Source organism: Watersipora subatra, chromosome 5 (genome assembly GCF_963576615.1).
Source record: "Watersipora subatra chromosome 5, tzWatSuba1.1, whole genome shotgun sequence".
NCBI lineage: Eukaryota > Metazoa > Bryozoa > Gymnolaemata > Cheilostomatida > Watersiporidae > Watersipora > Watersipora subatra.
The window spans coordinates 63,930,454-63,953,925 of NC_088712.1; the positions used below are offsets into that span (position 1 = coordinate 63,930,454).

The following is a 23,472-nucleotide window of genomic DNA, read 5'->3' on the forward strand; positions in this document are numbered from 1 at the left end:
CACTATCCTTAGGCTGGCTATCTACCCAATACTGTGGCTCAATTTCTTCACTATCTTCAAACAACTCCCAAAAATCGTTAAAGGTGTTATTATTAGCACACTCATGACTGACAGTATAAGCATTAGTATTATTATGAGATCTTATATGGTGATATTATTATTCAGGGAAAGCAGATGTTTTCTATATCTCCTGATGTCACTTGAACCAACTCTTATCCAATAATTCTGTGGCGCACTTTCCTTTCTTATTATCGTACCTGCTGCTCCGGTGTCAGTAGGCACCTACACGTAGACAACCTGTCCTGGCTCTAATTCTGGCAATTTTGATAACCTATGCTGGATATCCCAACTGCTTTTCAACTTTGACTTCCTTTCTCTACTTTTACACTCCTCCTAATCTACTTCCCCTTTATTGCTTACACCCAAATCCGACTTGACCGCTCTGCCAAACATTAGTTGGCTAGGTGAGTAACCAGTTGACAGAGGGATTGTTCTATACACCAACAATACCATATCCTTTTCTTTTTTCCACAAACTTTTCACTGTTTTAACTGCACTCTCTGTCCACCCATTATTTTGTGGGCACCGAGAATTACTGGTAACTAGTCTGATTTTGTACAAATCTGCAAAATCTCTAAACTTTTTACTATCATAACAATGCCCATTATCTGAACGCAGAATGCTAGGAATACCAAAGCAGGCCAACACTTTCTCCATAACGGTTATTAATTCCCTAGATGTTTGAGAGTTGATGTGCAGTGCTTCAATCCACCTGGAATAGTAGTCAACTATCAACAAATATAACTTTCCATCCAATACAAATACAGTCAAACATGGATAACTCGAACTTCACGGGACCAAGCAAAAGTGTTCAAATTATCAGAGCATTCAAGTTATCAGAGCACTGTCACAAGTCCATGTATTTACTTATTTATTAGTAGATATATGTACATATACAAGCTATAATATAAATCAAAAGCACAAATGGCTTGTTTCAAATTAAATGCTTCTAATGTAAAGTTTAAAACGTTTTTATCAAAAAGTATAGAGATTTTTCTATCACTTGAGATTGGTTTGTTGTTTGAGGTGATGTTATTGCCAGGACGTTTTTTAGATTGACATTGGCAAAACTTGATCATTGTTGAAATGCTCAAAAGAAAAGACATCTTTTTCTTTTGAGCGTTTTGCTCACGATCAATTTTGCCAATTTTTCTTGAAGTTTATGCAAAGATTACCTTACTTTACCTGGGATTCGTTAAGAGCAACACTCCGAGGCAGTTCAATTAGAAGTTTTACGAGGTTTTACGGTACATTCTATATCACTCACGCTTTTTGAATGGATACTTATTGAATGTACACACGTATTCTGTGTTTAGGTCAAACGATGAATAGTTATTTTTAGCTAAGACAACGTACACGTTTAATTACAACAATTTTTAAGACGTTTTAAACATTCAACATTCCGACGTTGATTCAACACGGAATCAACGTCGAAAAACTATTCATCACGGGCTAGCCGGGTCACGCACTCAAGGATTTTCGCCACGCACATACAAAACAAAAACAACATGCTGTTTTTGTTTTGTATGTGCGTGGCGAAAATCCTTGCGCGCGTGACCCGGCTAGCCCGTGCTATTCATCGTATAGCAGTATCAATCAAATTTCACCAAACCTTTAGAAAAGTCGTTGACAAAAATATTTTGCCGATGGTGGTAATAATGACGCTTATGAATTACGAAAAGATGAAGTTTACCTCTATGGCTTTGAATAAAGTGATTTTCTAAAGCGATAACAACCGTTTCGGTAGCCGTTGGGCAAAAAAACAGTTCGAGTTAACAGTGTTGAGTTCGAGTTATCTATAGCAATTTATCATTATGTGGGAACGGACCAAAGAAACTGTTCGAATTAACCATGTGTTCGAGCTATCCGTGGGCGAGTTATCCATGTTTGACTGTATGTCACTACCGAGTACTTTTCAAGGCCTTGCTGGTAACTCATTTTCAACCATAGGTTAGTGCTTGACTGCCCTATGGATGACGCAAGTATCGCAGTGCCTTACGAACTCACAAAAATTAATGTCTACACTCCTGGCCACCAGAATAGGCGCCTAGCTCTCCTACAGCATTTACCAATTCCCTGATGACCGACATAACGCTTCTCTAAATACAGTTTTTTCATTGACCTAGGTATGTATACACGATCACTGAAGAAAAGCAACTCGTGTCATAAGCCATTCTCTCGCACTATAAAGCTTTAAAAGCTCACTGCCCAACTTTTTACCACCTCTCGGCCAACCTTCCATAACATACTTCAAACACTCCGGGGCTCCTCATCTTTCAACATTTCCGACCTCAACTCTGTCATTAGGCTGTCCCTGAAATTGTCAGTAGTCATAGTCAATATCTACCTCTTAGCACCTATTCACAACATTTTCGCTGTAAAACTTGCCAATAGGTCGGCTCAAAGAGTCAGCAAAGTACATTTCCTCCCAAGGTATATGAAAATTTGTGTAATCATACCTCATCAACCTCATTTTAAACCTCTGAACCCCGACTGGTTAAGCTGACGAATCCTAACCTAAGAGTTAAATAAGTGGCTTATAAAGATGCCCCGATTCTAAATTCACCAGCCGATTCAGATACCGATTCGATATACCGATTCTTATTGAAAAATAATCCGATTCAGATCTTTTGCGTTGCATAGACACTTGTTCATTTTATTTTAGAACATATAAATATTAGAGCTGCACAATGGTTGTGTTAATTAAATGATTAACACAATCAATACAAATACACAATTAACTGAGTAGAGCCAATTGCTCTTCAAATAAAATGCAACCGGGGTGATGATCATGAAGTGTCTCCTTACTTCCTTTGTATTGTTTAATAAATAACATTACCATAGCAAGTTACTAACATTTAATTTACTGACAAATAAATATTATGACAAGCAACACTTCCTTACCAATTAAATACAACCACAATTATTTTACACTCAACTATGAAGACACTAAGTGAGTCACTAACATAAAACTTGTTTATACAATGACGCAAGCACTGTGCCGATATAGTTGCGAGCAGCCATGTTGTTAGAACAAGTTTCTAGGTAATAGCAACAAAAGCGATTTCAGTATTATATAATATCTTAGTCCATTTTTGTTTATTTTTAGTATTTATGTAAAATATAAATGACTTTTTATTTAAAAAAAAATCACAATAATATTTCAGCTTTAGAATGTTAGTAACATATGATTGATACTTTATTGGAACATGAAAGCGGAAAAATGTTTTCTAAACTAGATAGCGCATTTTCATATGTTGTTGGAAGCATAAACAAGAAAGTGAAGTGCAATATATGCCAGAAAGAATTTGCTTACCACCCCAGCACATCATCACTGAGATATCATCTAACCAATTCTCACCCTATCGCTCGGAAATCATCAACAGCAGACAATCAGCCACAGCAACTAATCCTCGAGTCATTTAACTAGAGCCTCAACTCTCGGCTGGCTTAGTTATAGACTTCCATAGACTATTTTCATACTCATAATAATTATTAAATTATAAATTTTGTTCATTTTATATAATATGTACTCATGTTAACAATAAATGTATCAAATATAATTTATATGTCGCTGAATCATTTGTTTTCGAATATGCAGGCTGTTGCTAGATTAATTCAAAGTTTAATGGAAGATTAACTGGTTGAGAGTTCAGAGCAGTTATTAATTTTTTATTAATTTTTTGTAATCGTTGTCCAGCTCTAATAAATATTAATGTTTTTGTTTGTATTTCTTTATGGAAAGAAAATATATATATTCACATAATGACATACCATGCATGTAGTAACAAACTAGTTTATTTTTAATTATTTGTAATTAATAATAGTAATTAATGTTCGTAACTTCGTGGTACAGCCCTCTCTCTCTCTACAAATTTAGAGCAAATCAATGTTTCTTTTTATAATCGTTAATGATTCGAGTTTTTCAGTGAGAAGTCTCTTTCTCCTATCCCTATCGATGTAGCCAGTTGTACTGAAAAGGGACTCGCTTGCCACAGATGATGGCGGACAAGATAAATATCGATAAGCCACTGGGGTTATTTTAGGAAACCTGCTTTGATTCTGGTTCCAAAACTCAAGTGGGTGGAAACGGAACTCGTTACTACCATTATCAATTGCTAGCACATCTTCATCAAGATACGTACGCAGTTCTCTCTAGACTGCACAGTCTGAGTTATCCTGTTCATCTTTCTTTTCTGCTTTCTTAGATTGTAGCACTTTATGTAAGGAGCCCCACATGCTAAACCTTCGCCGCTTCTCTTGAGGTTGGTCACAGCTTTTGTCAGAACTATTTTCATCGGCAATGCTCACTGCTTCAGTGACATTTGGCTTTTCACTCATTGTTAAAGACATGATCTCATCTGTGGCCAACTCTACAGCAAGCGCATCCAAAAATTCTGCTTTGAATCTTAGATCCAACAAGGTAGCGACAATGTATGTTCGGTTAGAATATGCTGGCTGAAACCTGCTTGCCTATTTTTTTGCCATTATTTCTTTTGCAGCCTGAACTACACTGCCACTTTCTTGGTTCTCAAGTTCAAGTTTCAAAATCTCAATAAACGGAATGACCTGGGATACTGATGAGCTGTTGTGACTAAACTCCTTAGTTGTTCGCTGAAATGGTTCTAGCATGCGTAAGAGATTTTCTGCAATGATCCACTCACTGTTAAGAAGATGTACAGGAAGCCCATACTCGGAATCATAGCCAACTAATGCTTTCTTCTGCTCAATCATTCTACTAATCATATTGTACGTCAAGTCCCACCGAGTGGCAACATCTTGCACCATTTTGTGAATGGGACAATGATAAGTTTTCTGCATCTCCTCAAGGCGGTCGTTAGCCAAAGATGAGTGGCGGAAGTGGCCAGAAACTCGTCTCATCTTAGCAACAGTGTCCATTATATCATCTTGTGCCTTCAACCCTTCTTCCACGACTAGCTGCAGTGTATGTATGGCGCAAGGTACTCCAGGTAGTTTAGCCTTCCTCAAACCTGCCTTTACATTTGCTCCGTTGTCAGTTACAACAGCGTTTACTTGATGAGTAGCGATGTTCCACTCATTCAGAAACCCTAGCAATGCTTCGCTTATTGCATCTCCTGTGTGGCTACCTTCAAAGCTCCGAACATTCAAAATCCTTGGCTTGTTAATGGCATCAGTCTTACTTAGAAGTTGGAAATGAGCTGTTAAAGAAATCATCGATCCCTCACCGTTATCTCTCGACCAGATATCAGTTGTAAAACTGATATACCCATTCGATTCAAGCAATTCTGAAATCATATTTTGTAGTTTATGTTGGATTTCAGCATACATGTTTGGTATTTCCTTCTCAGTGAAGAAAGTCCTGCCAGGTATTTTGTATCTAGGCAAAGCTTCGGCCATCAATAATTTGAATCCCTCCTTTTCAACCATTGAAATTGGTTGGTCATCACAAGCAATCATTTTTCCAACTAATCTGTTAAACTTTACAGCATCTTTAGAATCAGAGCCCCACGATTTGACTGCAAGCAAAGCTTCAGTAATTTTCGGTTGTTTGCTAGTAGTACTAGTAACTGCAGCCTGAGATTTCATTGCTTGCCCAGTCTTTTCCTTCTGTTGAGCACAAATAAGTGACTGATACAAACGAAAATGTTTTCTTTTTAAATGGTTAGAAAGGTTTGTAGTATTAAAGTTCTTCTTGTCAGTACCTCCCCTACTAACAAGCTGTGCACACTCAACACTTTGCCATTGCTGGCTCATCTGAATCAATTTCAAAATATTCCCAAACTTTACTTCTTAAACTCTTTTCTGTTTCTGATTTAGCCATAATTCTGCAAAAAACCAAAATAAAAAGTAAGAATAAAAAAATTAAAGAAAGAAACAAGCTGAAAAGATAAATGTACACCTGGCACTAGCGATATTTGGTTTGTTTGGTATATGCACATGTGGCACTAAAAAAAGGGGACAAGTAGTAATAGAATTAATACTATTTGGCAGTACAGTTTTGTTCTGGATGTTTAAAAAAGGAAGTAAACTTACTCAATTATATGATATATCTGTTTAACTGCACACAGGCGCTGCTGGCATTGTTGTTTGTGTTAACCAAGACAAAAACGTTAGCAGCACCTGTGAATGAACATGGTTTTCGTTTCGACTTTTTCACTACCGCTTTAAATTCGCTATTCTGACCAAATTAATTCAAACTAATTTTCAAAAATTATCTACAAGATAAGTATAAATTGTTTAGTAAATCCAACTCTTGCAAAATTTCCGGCGCTCTCTTTGCATTGAAAGAACGCGGTGAGTTTGTTATTGCCATGACGATAGCAATTTGGTTTTTCCGTTTTGAAAAATGATAAAAAATGGAAATACTTAGTAAAACAGATTTTCAATTGATTGCACGTGATTAGCAACAAGGTTGTTTCGTTGGAGACTAAATTTGATTGGTTTAGTTAATGTGTAGGCTTTGTGATAAAAAGAAAAGTGAAATGCTATTGATAAGCTGACACATTGGCTTACGGTCTGTAATTTTACTACTGCAAAAGCCTATACACCGGCTTATAGTAGCGAAAGTGTTAATTTATAGTAAGACCTGCAATAGTTTACTCACAAGAACTAGTTTATTAAATGATCTGTAAGACCATAATTATTTAGACAAACTTCAAAAGTTAATGTGTAAATCAATATAAAAAAAAGAGAAACAAATAAACAAGCTACCGTATGTATCGGCAGAATAAAGAGAGAGATATAGCTTTATGCATCGGCTGCTTAAACTACTTTCGTTGTGCTAGTGAACAGAAATATTACACTGAATTCATGTTTCATTTCTTTGTTATCTTGTTCGTGATTGGCTACAATAAATCCCATCGCTGTAATTGGGTAATACCACACTTTGTGATCACGTCCTGACTAAAAGCAGAAAGGCTCCTCAGCTGTGTCGATGATGATCGTGCTATAGATATAAAATAAATAGTGTGACAGGCTCGGAATGTATGTATTAGGTAAGAGTAAGGAACTTGCAGCTAATGATTTTTATTAGTGTACCGTAGCAGGCTAAAATACTGTTTTCAGTTAAATAGTTGATCTGTAAAAAGTATCGGAAGGTTCAGATCTTTTAAGAAAAGATCGGCCGATACCGATTTAGATACTTAACAACCATATCAGCAACGATTCCGACACCAAAATTGGGGCAACTCTAGTGGCTTTTGGTCAATCTCAAACTTCCTGCTTACTGAATAGTAATCAAACTTCTCACACTCCCACGTAATGACCAATGCCTCTTTCTCTATCATCGCATACCTTTCGTCAATCGTGGTTATTTTCCTCGACGCATACTCAACTGGCTGCCTATTAAATATTTAATAGGCAAAATATTTTAATAATAATATTAAAAAAAAATTAATCTCATTTTAATTGCAAAAATACTGCTCCAACCGCACTTCTACTGACGTCTGCAAACACCTTATGCCTTTTTTTAAATTGAAGGCACACAATACTGGTGCTTTAGATAAAGCTATCTTCACCTCCTCAAAAGCCCTTTCCTGATCTGGACCCCAACACCACTCTGATCTACTTCCTGACACCTTGTAAATCGGTGTGCATAACTCTGCTAGCTCCCTGCTAAATTTACTCAAATAATTTACCATCCCTGTAAACCTCACCTCCGCTTTATTATCCGGCAAATTCAAGCCTAAAACTGCCTCAAATTTACACGGATCTTGTCTAATGCCAGTAGTGCTAACCAAATGGCCAAAAACAGGGTCTCACTTTTGCCAAATTCACACTTATTCTTCCTTGATGTCATGCCTGAACCACTGATGTTCCTCAGCACCTCCCTTAATCTAGACCAATGCTCATGTGCATCTCTCCTAGGATATCATTCATCAAACATACCACTCTCTTCATACTACCAATAACCTTTTCCAGAGCTCTTGGAAATAATTCAAGAGTGGAGAAGATACCAAATAGCATCTGATTGAACCTATACCTACCCCAAGGAGAGATAAAGGTCGTCAATGACTTTGACCTCTCAGTCTGAACTTGCCAACACCCTGAATTCGCATCTAACTTTAAAAACATTGTTCCCTCTGACAATTCACTGAGCAAATCTGAAATCCTAGACAGAGGGTAAACCTCGAGCTTGACAGATCTGTTCAGCCCCATCAAATTTACACACATCCTCATCTTCACCATGCTTTAGGTGCTATAGTTAGCCCTGAGCACCACTCAGTGAGTTTTTCAACTCGCTCAATCACCTTATATCCGACATATCGTCTAATTTCTGCTTAGCCTGCTCTCTTAACCCAGCTGCTGTGGGTTTAGGTGAATACAACTTGACTGGCTCTGTAACTTCCTTCAATTTAGTTCTTAAAATACCTGACATACTGCCTAGACCTTTAAAAACTTCCTTAAACTCTCCTTCCGCGTCAAAATCGCTGTTGCTTACCACATTGGCTACAGCCGGAACTCGGTTATGCCCAACCAGTTTTCCTTAGATTCATCACGTACACTTCAGTTTTCATAGATCTATATTTACTTTTCAACTGAACGCCCACTTTACCAACTATTCTCAATTAATGACCATTTATTCCTGTCAAGGCAGTCGATGGCTCCTCTAACCGTATGTTCAACCTTTCGGCTGTCCCCTCAGTTACAGTCGACACCTCAGCCCCAGTATCAAGCGTAAACTCGACATTCTCCCCATTAACTTTCAGAAGCTGCACAATTCTCCCGCTTAGTCATGAGTCTTCACCTTATTTATCCATAGACCCAGAGAATCTAATACTTTGCCCTTACTACTGTCACTGTACTTCTCATCATACCCATCTGTCTCACGCCTCTTATTACAACTGTCGCTCTCATACCTATCCATACTATTATCCCTGTATCTATTTTACTTATTTCTCACCTCACGAGGGCTTTCTCTGCCTAATACCGCTCCCTACTGCTATTTCGACTACCATACCTCTCATAGCTGCTGTCACAGCTACCTCCTAACCTACTGCTGGTACCTCATCTGTCATTCCTTAATTCTCTACCCTTATACCTGCAATATTGGGATACATGTCATTGTTGCCCACAAGAAAAACATTTAATAGAGGGACAACTCAGCATCTTGTAGCCACTACGTTTGCAATTGTAACAAACTCCATTTCCACTACCTTTTCTACTATTTGTTCCATGTCTAGAGACATACCTCTCCCTGCTATTGTCTCTATACTTCCTACTGTCTCTGTCCTTGCTATACTTTCGACTCCTTGCCCCATACCTACTAACAACATGCTCATCACTACTATCATCGTATTACTTTCTCCCACTCCTAGGGCTACTTCTATCACTTTTAGGACTAATTCTAGGAGAATATCTATCTCCTGAATTGTATCCTCAGTCACCACCACCACTCTGGTACTGCACACGCAGGTCGCACTCTGACACCTTCGCTACCTCCTACTTAATCTCACTCTTCAAGTCGCTATCTCTACTCTCTGCTCTCAAGAACTTGTCTGAATTGTTCTCCATATCATGAGCTCTCAATGTCTCATTCAACATCAGCCAAGTCAAATTGGCATTCTTCATCAAGTTTCTACTCACTTCTTTATCCCTCAACTCGTTAACTGCCACTATAAGAGCAAACCTTACTCTATCAGCATTATTCGCTACCTCGGCATATCTGCTCAAATTCTTAAAGGTTGACTTGCAATAAAATTCACATTAAAGTTATTTGGTATCAAAAGATTCACCATGTCTTACTCTGTTGTGTTATTAGTGCCAAATATGTGGAAATGTGATTACAAGCTCTTAAAAGCTCAAAAACGAACAGTTAATCGCAGCCACACGAGACCGCCACAGTTTGGATTCTCTTTCCAAAACGGCTCAAATGTGACGTAGTTGTGCGAGATGGTTTCTGTTTACACTTTCATGCAACCTTATTCTTCGAAATATTTTCACAAATATACTTCACGCATTCAATAAAACCATGTCTATTGTTCTTACGCGTCTATTTTATCGGCATCGTAATGCTGCCACTTTGAGCACTGATATCTCAAAAACCTACCATAAAAATCTGTTTTATTTTTTAACCTTATCTTGAACGATTGCATATCATCCTCTGATAAACATGATGAGCTTGTTGGTCCCCTGTGATGGTCGAAAAATGCTGTAGAAATTGTTCGCGCCATATGGCGGAAATTGTAAGTCACATGATCAGATAATGTTAGTTTCATTTTAAGTTAGATCTATCGCAAATGGCAGACACGCTTTCTCGTAGTAAAATTGTTAATGTTGTCATTCGAGAAAAATATGTAAGTATTTTTTCGCAATATGAAGTGATAATTATTATTATTAAAATCATATATATAATAATATTCGTTCTATCACTCTCTAGCTATAATTATTACTACTAGCTAGCTTGGCACATAAGAGCTGGCTAGTGGGGGTGCATACCTGCTGAGAGGTTTAATTCTGTTGAGGATCTTCAGATAGAGCGTCAGGCTCGAAACGCCAGGGTCTTAACTCTTCAGAATTTGACATTTTTTATGATCGCAAGTCGCACACGTACTTCGAATTGTTGTACGGAATGGCCAAGCTGAAACTGTAAAGTAGCGAGCATCTATATTTGATGCGGGGTCTTCAGTAAAACTCGAAGTGTTTGTCATAAACTAGTGCTACGATAAGTTTTATATTGAGCATTTTATTGGCCTTTCAATTCACGTGAGAACATCACGTGACAAGACAATAACCAAATTTCATGGCTACGTCATCGAAATAAAGAGATTCCAATCTACGGCAGCTTTTCGTTTTTGTGCTTTTAAGAGCTTGTAATCACATTTCCACATATTTGGCACCTACAACACAACAGAGTAAGACATGGTGAATATTTTGATACCAAATAACTGTAATGTAAATTTTATTGCAAGTCAACCTTTAACTGATTGCAAGAACTCTCTATCACTTTCACCAAGTGTTTGCCTAGCCATCAAGAACTTGTGCCCCTTCACAAACATGCTCTCCTATACCATGATATTCCTGCAAAGTCTCTACTGCCCCTTCATAAGTGGAGTTTGCCCCATCTACATCAAACCTTGCACCTATTAATGCTTTTTTACCACTGCGCAATAGCTCTCATCAGCGACACTAACTTAGCTCTACCTCTCATAATAGGCAATCTGTCACCATCTTCTCCTTCATAACCTCTCCTCTCAACTGCACTCTCAATACATGAGGGCATTTTTTCTACGAATTTCTCCCATGAACCATCACTATGCTCGCCAAACACCAGCTTAGGATAACTGGCCTTCATCACTTCACGGCACAGTTACTTTTTCACCATCAACACAACTCACTCCTACGCCTCCTCCCTTCATATTTTTAATTCACTCTTTTGCAGATAATAAATGTAAACCTCCCCCTTATATATTTAATCAGGACGCTTCACAGCTTTGACATCTCACAGCCGCAACAACTCTCCTGCACAACACTACACCACCACATGTCACTTCACCTGCATGTCATAAAAGGGTACAGTCAATCATTTAACTTATAACACCACCAGAATATTTTCTCTAACGATAGCAAAAAAAATTTTAGAGCATCGTCAACTGCACCATGTATAGATAAAAATACTTGATGAACTAAAGCAAAGAACAAACCAGTCCTCTCTTGCACTCGCCTTCCGACCTTTTTCTCTACTGCTTCACTAATACGTCACCGACTTCTCGTTTAACTTCTCGCCATTACCTGTAACTGCAGTGACCTCAGACAAATTTACACATTTAATAATTATTAACTTATAAATAAATTTAATATAGTAAATATTTAATATATTAATACCATTATAACATTATTTAATATATTGTTTAATATATTAATAATATAATATTTCATAAATTAATAATATGTAATGAATAAATATTATTAATAATTATTAAAAATTTAATTTGCGAGACAATGAAAACAATCGTTTTACAGGATGTTTATAGCTATCAGAACATGAAAAGTAGAAATCACCTTTACACTGTCTTACAGACTACATGTAGTGTGAATCCGGTCTCAAGAGTACACAATTACATGTGATAATGAAAAATTATATGTTAAAAAGGCTACGCTGTTAAGGCAGTTTAATTCATGTGAATTATAGTACTCACTGTGTCAGTACAGAGCGACAAGCTTTTGTGAGCCATGTAAAAAGTCTAAACTCAAACCACACTCCTCTCAAAAGAAAGTTTATTAAGCTGTAGTTGAGCTATGTAATAACAATGAATTCTGATTAGAAGGAAAATATCTCACCGCGGCTAAAGAGTTTACGAAAATTCTTGCTACGCTAAGCTATACCAAAAGCCTTTTGGTTTTGATTCAGCAAGAAATGGTCTAAAACAGCTTTTCCTAAACAAGATATACACTTCTCACTGAGGATTTAACGTATTTTTTGTCATAAAACGTTTTTATGAAAATAAAACTAGATACTTGAACATGAGTAGATTTCTATATGATATTAGATAGTCCAAGTTTGTATGAAAAATACTTCAATTATGTTTACATTTTGCTATTTTTCTGGATCTATATAAATAATCAATATAAACTTGGTGATGTGTCTATCTGCCGAACCTCCTGAAAACATTCAGATAACCATACTCGTTTTTACATTTGATTTATAAAGGTGTCAATTCTGTTGGTTTCTGTCTCATTCCCATTTATTCATATTGTTTTAGAAATAACCTTTCACCAAGTGCTGTTAATATGGCCAAGAAATCCCCTGTATCAGAGGTAGTAAATTTTCCTGCATCCCAGTTCAATCCACGAATCGTTACCGTACCAAATCAAGTACATAAGACAGCGGTGCCAAGAGCCAAATCTGATGTCGGTTCAACTCCATGTATGTAGTTTTTAAATATGCAAATACTAAGTACTGACCATGCACACTCTATGCAAAATTATTTCAATGATTTCTAATTGGGACTTCTTCAAGCTTTTTGAAAAAATGTTGTGTCTAGCATGCAATGCAAACTGTTTTGGCCTGTTCTGCCGTTACAACATGAAACAGCCCTCTTGTTCATTTCAATTATATGAATGTAATATTTTTCTTTTTTTAAATCTTTATTTACTATTTATCTTATAGCTTATCGCTTCCTAGTGCTAGTAAACAGACTACATAAGGTAAACACACTGATTACGGTATGTAAGCTTTTCATTATATTATTATTATTATAACTTATGCTCAACTTTACACCTTAAACTCAACTTCATTTTTCAGGTTGTTTGCTACGTTATTAAGTCTAAAAATCAAATTTCCTAAAGAATAATATTAGACATTTGACAAATGTCTGTCTCATCAAAGTTACTTCATCGAGAGGAGACAATTGCTATATCAGAGACTAGAAACCTTAGATTTGACTTTAGAGTTTATTGTTAAGGCTTTTTTAGTTTCTTTGTTTACAAACAACTTTCAAAAAGTACAATAGCACTACATAGAATACAATAGCACCATAGCATTGCATTCTTGAAAGTGCAAGTTTCAAGAACGCAATGCTATGGTTTGATGTCTCTCCAACCATAGCATTGCATTTTCACAGGTGTTGTCTCTATGCAAATTCCTTCCATGCCAGCTAGCAATCCTAGCATGAGATACATATCTGGTGGGAAAGTTAGTAGCATGCCTCCTAGCCCGAAGATTGCGCAAAACCCGATCTCAGCTTGCGAAGTAATAACTAATGACCATGCTACAACTGAACCATACAACCGTCCTTGGCGCAAGAGGCGTATGAATGATTTTCAGCATGCAGCTGCAAAAAAACAACTAAAGGAGGCCGAGGCAGAAAGGCACAGAGAGAATGAACAGTGAGCAATATTTACCTTGAATTTACCTTAAACATATTTACCGTACTTTTCGGACTATAAACCGCACCCCTATATAAGCCGCATCTGCTTTATTTTCCAAAAAATGATAATAAAACAATACATAGGCCGCAGAGTGTCAGACCGCAAAGTGTCGCAGTGTCGGAGACCGCAAAGTGTCGGTTAATACGAAACAGTGCCTAACAGCACTGTTTTGTATTAACCTACACTTTTTAACCTAGTGCCTAACGGAACAGTTCCGTTAGGCGTTGTTTCGTATTTTCTTTCGCCGCTAGAGGTGCACAACAGGAGATTCTGGTTAATTCGTATTAGCGGGGAAAAAAAGTCACATATTAGCCGCACCCTTATATAAGCCGCATGGCTCAAATCATCAGAAAAAAAGTAGCGGCTAATAGTCTGAAAAGTACGGTACCTTAAACACGTAGCTGAATGCTTGCGGGTAGAGCAATGGTAAGTATTGATGTGTTTTGAGTCATATCAGCCAGTTACAGTATAAGAAAACTGATGCTTACAGAGAAGGCTCTGATTAATGACATGGTGCCAACAGGCTGCTCCACCTGAATATGATCAAACAGGGCCTTTAAAAAGTAATAACTTTTCCATAGATATATTTTGCTTGAGTCAAAACGGAATATAGATTTGCCTCCCATAGTCCGCCCTTTACGCGATTTAGTGTTCAAATGCGGCCGACTTCAACTTTCACTACTCCCTACACAAAAATGCTTCCTTTAAGTGTACATTCAGATAATTCGATAAAAGATGAAAACTTGTCCATCTGCTGTTATTGTATTATTTGAACTGGTTTGATAAACATCAAATTTGAAATCATTCAGTAATGAGTTTTGCTTATTTGTTCACGGTTACTATTGCAATACAATACTGCTCATAATGATAGGCCGTAGTGCAAAATAGATGAAGTTCTTTAGCATTGTTTATTCAGAAAGTTTGGTTCGATAATGATTCATTTATATTTATTTTGCTACTATATTTCTGTCTGGCCAGCATTAGGTAGTTTTAAACGCAGTTACACAAAAGCTTTGGATAGAAAAAAAAACGAAGCAATAATCGTCGGTTCTCATTACAAATATTTTTCCATTCAACTGAATACATGGTCATACTGAGAGTAACTCGCGTGCATTATCAACCTGTTGTTCGATCTTCTGATAATCTCGATAACTTATGATTATAAATTATTTCACACAAAAATGTCTGCGGATTAAATTATGGTTGTCTGCTTCCTAAACCAGTTTGCAAAATGTCTAGACTATTTTACATAATTTTCTTTAATTACTTTAATTCTTTTAATTACATTTCTAATTGAATCCAAAGTCTAAATTTGGTTAGTTATACACATTTATGTATAGTTCAGATACATGAATTTTTATTGCGTAACACGTTCAATCCGTTAGAGATGTTAATTAGTTGTTATTTGTGGTTGTTTTCCAGCAAGAGGCATGTGGATATAAACACTATGATGAAAAGATGCATCTCTCTGCTGCCCGTTGGAGTATCTGCCAATCATAGCAAGGACAGAAAGGTACAAATTTCAGATTCGCATACATGCTCGTTTAATCTTTGCAGGGTAGCTTGTTGAACAGTATCATGACAATTGATGCGTTTCAAAACCAAATGGTAGGATTATAATTGATACTTATATGATAAAAAACACTGTCTACTTTACTTCTTTGAGTGAGGATATACATGTAGATTGTATTCTCTTAAATTAATTAACTCTTACGTTACTGCACTAAAATCGCTATTCTGACCAAATTAGTTCAAACGGATTTTCGGAAATTCGATATACCGCTAGTATTTGTGCAATATCTCGAGAATCAATGCAGATATTTTTTTCTGTAAATTGCATCTTATTCAGAACAAAATTCTCCACAAGAAAAATATAAAATTGTTTAGTGAATCCCATTCTCACAAAATTTCTGAAGCTTCCGTTGTATTGAACGAACACGGTGATTTTCTTATTGCCATGACAATAGCGGTCTGGTTTCCCTGTTTTGAAAAATGATTAGAACTGGAATTGCTTAGTAAAAAGATTTTTTGTTGGTTGCACGGGATTAACAACAAGGTTGTTTCGTTGGAGACAAAATTCTATTGCTCTAATTAATGCGTTGGCTTCGTAATGAAAAAAAAGTGAAACTCTATTGATAAGCCGATACATCGGCTTACAGTAGCGGAAGAGTTAAACCTTTGTCTTTGCGATGGGTGGTTTAAGAGTAACAATTCAGTCTTCGATGTACGTGTAAGTTTCTTAGTTGATAAATTATGGCATGCATGGCTCCTTCTTTATCGCTAGCCCAAATATCATGTGTTGGTGGCCTTGTCTATAGATGCGTTTTATGAAAGAGGTTATTGGCTATTTTATTTAGGAATCATTCAGTCATAGAATAATTGATAACTATTTAGCTTGCTTGTACTTGAGCAGTCACTGGGCCAACAACAAGCACAAAGTATATATACTAGTACCCTGGCAGTCCAATGCGCTGTGAGAGATCATCATGTGTAATAACTATGTGTGCAAGTATTCCATCATATAGCAAGGTGATCGAGCATTGCAGATGGCAGTGCGCTAAGATTGCAAATGCACTAAGATGCATTTGCAATCTAAGCGTGCAATCTCTCGAGCCATATTGTGCTCCTTTGGTGATTACATCTGATTCTTTGATAAATCAGTGGGAAAAAATCCATAATTTTGCTGTTAATTTAATTAACATATAGAGTATATCGTATTATACTCATATTATACATATGAGTATAATACGATATATACAACTCGTATATACAACTTCCATGACATTTTAGTTCATCGTGATAGACCGTCAGATGTGTCGACAAAACAGAGAATAGGGTAGCTGCGCAATTGTTAATCAATACTTGAAGGCGATCGATTGGTACAGGTGTTACAGCGTACGTCCACTAATCCAAATGTCATGAGTTGGGGTATCGTCGAAAGTTCTCTTTTATCTTAACCTTGACACTACATGTAGATACAGATAGACGACCAACAGGAAGTACCGCTTTTTGTAAAATATTTTGTTGTTTTGCTTTCTTGTAGACGTATAAAATATTGTCATTAGTTTTACTTTGCAGAGTAGACTTTACTGTTTAGAAAAAATAAGCAAATTGTTTTAAATGAACGTCAAATTTATTTTGTTTGAGCGTCGAACAAAATGGTTGGTTAATTAGTTAGTACAAAATGAACACAAAAAATAAATCTATTTTTCTTAAACTCTAAAATTGCTCAAACATATTAAATTTGTTGGTCTTCATTTCCATTTATATTTTTAAGATTCAAAATATACATGCGGCTCTCCTAGAATTAAATTTTAAAACATTTGGTTATTGGCTCTCAGTCAAAAAGGTTCTTGACCTGCACTAGTGGAATCACTGACCTGCACTAGTGAAATCACTGACCCTGCACTAGTGGAATCTCCAGGTTTGGTTCTCGCATATCGCAATATTTTTTCCTGATGCTTTCAGAAATGGCTTCCGAGAGACGAATTCATAGGGCTGTTATTATACTAAAATTACAGTTATTCAGACAACTATATGTATGCACTAACTTTACTGAAACACAAATTGTCTTTTGTCTCCCATTATCATAGCGTTATTTGGTTTTTCATCTGATGCCTTTGCAAAACATTTTTAAGAGAGCCTCTCCTTAACCACGACAATGAATATTATCAATGCAATTATGAGTAAATTCTTATCAAACCTAATTGTTAAGATGTGTATACAAGTCTTAATAAATACAAGTCTAGTATGTGCTATTATTTATCATTATGAACATCGTCTTGCGATTACAAAGTTCTCAGAAAATATCAGCAAATTTTCCAAATTTGGCAAATATTATAAATTCTTAAAAATATCAGCTTATTTCTCTGGGTTTTAATTTCATTTTTATCAAACTTGTTTGAATGCTAAAGAGCAGCTTGCGTAGAATATCCAATTGTTAGCTGTTCCAGATACATAAAAGCAGTCAATTTTTTCAATTATTGGCTATATGTGTTGATTTAGTGTAAGAATAAACCAAAGTATAAGCATGTTCTCACTGTAAAAAAGTATAATGTCATTCAGTCTTTTTATTTTAATTAAAATTTTTAAAAATGTGAAAACTGCAAATTTTCCAATTAGCGTAATGTGACTGATTTGGAGTTTTGATTGTTTGTCTAGTGAACAAACACCGAAGCGGGAAACAACCCATGACAGAAAATGCTATCGTATCATTTAATAGAGCAGAGACAAGATAACTTTGTTATAAAACATCACAAAATAGAGAAGGTAATTCCAAGTGCCAGTTTACTCTACAATTAGTGGCTACCTACGCAATACATTGTTGTATGAACTATTGTTCAGGTTGTAATGAAAGTTTGTAGTTGTCAGCATCAGAGCAGACCATTGTTCATTAGTTTTTGGTAACTCAGTTTCTGTTATTTCTACGTAAATCTTCTAAAATTTTGTTTCACACTTTCTATTAACCGATTTGTGACAACAGACATGTGTACTAGTATGGGATGGACAACATTTATCCAAATAATTTTTAAGCATTGAGCAAGTACTCTCCTTAAAAATCTCGCATTTCATTGGCAAAGGAAGATTGTTAATGGTACATAAGTAACATTCAACTTTTCGAGGCACTTTGTGATTGATGATTACACAATGATTATTTTTTATAGCCTTGTTTATTGAGAAAAACAAATATTTGTCAAGGAAACAAATTTTTCAAACAGTTTAATCATGAAAGCTTTGCCGGAAAATCTGTTATTGTTATAGATTCTTATTTTTCATTGCAAGGTATAATATTGCAATATCTTAGCGCATTAAATTTGACAAATATATAACATTAAATTTATTAGGCATTATAAAAAGAGAAGTATATAACTTCCCTTTAGCTGAAAAAGTGAAAAATTACTTAAAACTTTGAAATTTGTTCAATGAAAATTATGTTACATGGCCTTTCTTTCTATTTGTTTAAACAATTAGCATTTAGTAGTCACTCAGAGTTGTCCAAAGTGTGGCAATGGCTAGCAGATTAGAGTGTGTTTAGAGACAATTAGGTTAGCCGCTCAAGAGACAATTGTTCAGCACATCTAGTGGTGCATGACTTCTTTTATCAATTACATGTTCAACACATCTAGTAGTGCATGACTTCTTTTATCAATTACATGTACAACTAGTCTAGTGGTGCATGACTTCTTTTATCAATTATATGTACAACACATCTAGTGGTGCATGACCTCTTTTATCAATTACATGTACAACACATCTAGTGGTGCATGACTTCTTTTATCAATTACATGTACAACTAGTCTAGCGATCCTAGATTCTCTTTGGAATGCTTTTTTTTGCAAATTGTAGAGGTTTTCTCTCAGTTCCTATTCTTACAAGAGAATAAAACTGGCCTCAGCAGCAATGTCATTGTCTCTAATTTAAGGCTCATTTTGAAGTTTTTTGCTACATTTTGATTCAAACTCCATGAAAACTCTAAATGGTCATTTAAAAGAGACTGCATTTTCTGATATCACAATCGTCGGCCTCCTTTTAGCCGCTTGAATATGTCATGGCATTATATGTTTTGGTAGATAACATCACTGCAGACCGTCGTAGCGTATGTATGCTTTCTTGAGAAAAAGATAAAAGAACTTTCCGGGGAGCTTAATTTGGATGCTAGATCACTTCATTCTAGTGATGTCATATCCGGTACTCACAATGTTGGTAGGTGAAACTTATCCTGTTTATGAATCTGCCAGAATTAGTCAATTGACAAAGAGCTACATTTGTCACGTACTGACAAAGAGCTACGTTTGTCACGAACCAACTAACAGCTATGTTTGTCACGTACGGACAAAGAGCTACATTTGTCGTCTGCTGTCAAAGAGCTACGTTTGTCGTGTTCCAACAATGTTGTTTCTACACTGGATAATCTTTTTACTAGTCTTGAATAATTAGGAAAAGACAAATTTGCCTACAATTAGGTTCATATTGTCAAGATGGAATGGACTGTTGTAAGAGATAAGACAGACAGAAGGAACAATCTTTCATTCATTCTTTTTGTGGAATGAATGTCTGCAGACATTCTATGTTTATCTAATTCATTTTATTGGATTTTCTATCAGCTATTATGTTGGTGGTCGTTGAAACTCATTTCAATATTATCTGAACATCAGACTTGGTCATAACAGTTGAAATCACACTGCGGATGCATTTAATTCAATTTTAGATGGCTGTTAAAATATGAAACAAATTTTATTATTTACTCCAAAAAATAAAATCAGATTTTTAATCCAACTGTTGGTATATGGCTTACATAACGATAAATTGTAATTTCACACGGTTTATAAATATGGTGCTATAATTTGAACTTCAAGGAGTTGAATCACTAATTTATTTGCTATTTATTAACTCAAATGGTATTTCCTAGAATTATATGGTGCAGCCAACTTTTTGGCAACTAAACGTTAATGGCGAGCAATATAAAATTGAGGATCAAAATTTTATATTGCTCGCCTGATAAAAGGGCGGTGCGACATTAACCCTTCTAATACGCAAGAAATCTGCAAACTTACCTCCAACTTGTAGATCTCTAAATAAGTTTGCATTGAGAAACCGAGAAATATCTCTACCAGTTGATATCTACATGTAATGCTTGCAATTATCCTGCAATGATATAATAGCCTGTGCCCTGCTTTGCAATTTGTTGGAACGTTCAATTTTTTTATTCCATTCTAAATTTGAAAGCTCATTTTTATTTATAACTATATTAAACAATATTGTATAAAAGCTCATTGCACTCATTAATGTGTTTGTTAGTATGTTAATATTATGTATAGGAAATATTCAAGAACAAGTGACATAAACAAACCATACTTATAATACATGCAGAAACATAAATTAACATTTTTGAGACAAAAATATTTGCATCGCTTGCTCGGCCAGTTGCGTTCTGGTTGTTGCTTTAGTTAACGTACAGTTATCAGTTTATTAGTTACCAGCTTTAGTTATGGTACAATTTCATCTTCTTCAGGCTGTTCAATGCCTTCAACCATGTTGTTCTTATTTCAACTCTTTTTCACTGCTGAACTAGCTGATATTAGCATATAAACAATTTTTTAGCCGAGCGAATCTTCTAAGCTTTGCATGTCGCACAAATAATCATAAACATTTAGCCCTATGGGGCTAAGCTCAATGTTTAGCCTAAAACTGGTCAAATAAAAACTGGTGTTTTTATTCATATACCATCGTAAATGTGAACCGTTTTTCACATATGTCAAAATATTTAGACTATGTTAAACAAGGAACAGCCTGATACAATTAGTCTGATACAGTTATTTATTATTTCTATAATGTTGCTTTCAAAGTTTTAATGGAAAAACCGAATGTCTTTGGAGTTGGAAAGCTTACAATACTTCGATACGAACAAAAACAACGAAAGAATAAATTATTGATATAACCTAGTCATTATTAGTACGATTTTGTGGACACTTTTTTACTGATTACTTGCTATTATGGGTTCGTGAAGATTAAGTGGCAGTCAAATGTAGGTGGTGTTCAATTAACCCATTCAGTACTAATTAGTTATCGGTTGACTGTCCCCCCAAGCCTAATTAATGTTTCAGTAGCCTTATAATTAAAATGGAGCTACACGAAATTGAGTATAACTACAGTACTTTTCATAATAATCTTGATTTGTTTTTTGCAGCTTAACTGAAACATTCCAGGCAACAATTTGATATAAATATCTCTGTAGCTTTACAAATTCTACTAACTACAATTTCTAATACATCCACGAAAAATATTTTTGATCAAAGTGAATTTTTATGTTTCAAAGCAGCTATCAAGCAGTTTTTTGGTAGTGACATTGTTGGATCATGTTAGATTGATAGGGAGCTTTATCAGCAGCAAATCAAAAAAAATATTTCTCAATTCCAAGTAATAGAACAGGTGTTACAAGCTCCTAACTAACACTACGTCGCTGACAGTTTTATCAATTACATAATCGAACAGCTTGGTAATTTATACAGTCATACTTCAACTTACGAGCTTAATGCGTTCCGAGACTGAGCTCGTATGTCAATTTACTCGCATGTTGGTGCAATTCATTTATATATAGAACAATTGAATATATATTGATTGGTTTCCATACTCTAAAAAAAGCAAATAAAACACTCAAAACAAGATGTTGTAACAGAAAGAACATGTTGGCTATTGTCCTTACGTACTACATGCTTTCAAAAAGCAACAAATAAAAAATAATGCAAGGAAATGTGATTAATTAAAATGTAAAATTAAATACATACAATAGCAGTTAACACTCGCATTCGCCAGGGAGGGAGATATAAGTTATCCTTCGTTACAACAGTTGACTTTGATAAATTTAGTTTTATCAAAGTGTTAAAAGACAAACTTGGAAGCAAACCTAAAAGCAAACTTTCATTTTCAACTAAACGTAATTAAAACTTCTTCGGCGTTCATAGTTTGAAATTTCTCGCTGGTTAGCGAGAAATTTTTCCTTTTTTTCGCTTTCACGACTAGCCGGCCGTTTTAAGATAAACCTATCTAAGGACGTTTGCCCTTGTCGCCCTTGCAACATGTTGCGATTAGGACGAACACAGGTGTCGTCACAAATGGTTAACGCACGACCACTAGCCAACTTGTCCGAATGTATATTAAACAGTTTGGATAGATAGCGCCGGCCTTTTCACATAGCATCGTTTCAGTTACGTTGTCACCGGCCAATTGTTTGTCCAATGCCATCAGCGGTCGTGAAGATCGCTGCACCGTTTAGAAACTATGGTTAGTCCTTTTGCGAACTAAATGCCTGAATATAATCCTTCTGTTTGATAATTATGAATGTATTTCTGTCATATTGCCGAGCTATCTGAATCACGCATACACATTTCGCATATTTTTCAATACTTTTCCGTTTAATATCGACTGTTATCATTTGCTTTTTCTTTGTATTATCTTTCATTTTACTGGCAAACTTTCGGTCTACGCACAGTACTTTTAATTCACATAATTCTGCACAAAAAATCGTGCACAAAAAACACGGTACAACAGTATAACTTGAGCAGTTGAAAAATACAGAGTGGTGCTGTTCTAATAAAACACCTCTGGCATACTTGGCAACTGACTCAAGTGCTCGTATCTCAAACATGGCTCGTATGTTAGTGCTAAAACTTGCTTGAGAGCTGGCTCGTATCTCAAGTTTCTCGTACGTTGGAGCACTCGTAAGTTGAAGTATTACTGTATTGAAATGCATTGCAGAGGTTATTATGGATATATTATGCATAAAACAAGATAATAAGTTACCAGCTAACAGACAATCACCAGCAAGAAAAATACATGTAAAAATAAAGTAAAATAAACTGTAAAAAATGCAGTAAAAATGAAGATGCATGAAAAAGGAACATTTTTTACATGTATATGTATAAAAATATATATATACAGTCAAACATGGATAACTCGTCCACGGATAGCTCGAACACATGGTTAATTCGAACATTTCCTTTGGTCCGTTCCCACATAATGATAAATTGCTATAGATAACTCGAACTCAACACTGTTAATTCG

The 23,472-nt window shown here is 35.7% G+C and overlaps 1 protein-coding gene across 3 annotated transcripts in view; it reads left to right on the plus strand.

Moving 5' to 3' along the window:
- The window catches only part of LOC137396209 (uncharacterized), a 38,037-nt gene that overhangs the window by 4,415 nt on the left and 10,150 nt on the right, over positions 1-23,472 (plus strand). For all 3 annotated transcript variants that reach the window (XM_068082383.1, XM_068082385.1, XM_068082384.1), the window contains exons 2-5: positions 12,744-12,907; positions 13,605-13,869; positions 15,334-15,424; positions 19,482-19,614. In XM_068082383.1, the coding sequence (XP_067938484.1) occupies positions 12,772-12,907; positions 13,605-13,869; positions 15,334-15,424; positions 19,482-19,614 (625 nt within the window). In that variant the 5' untranslated portion in view covers positions 12,744-12,771. The remainder of the gene's footprint in view (positions 1-12,743; positions 12,908-13,604; positions 13,870-15,333; positions 15,425-19,481; positions 19,615-23,472) is intronic.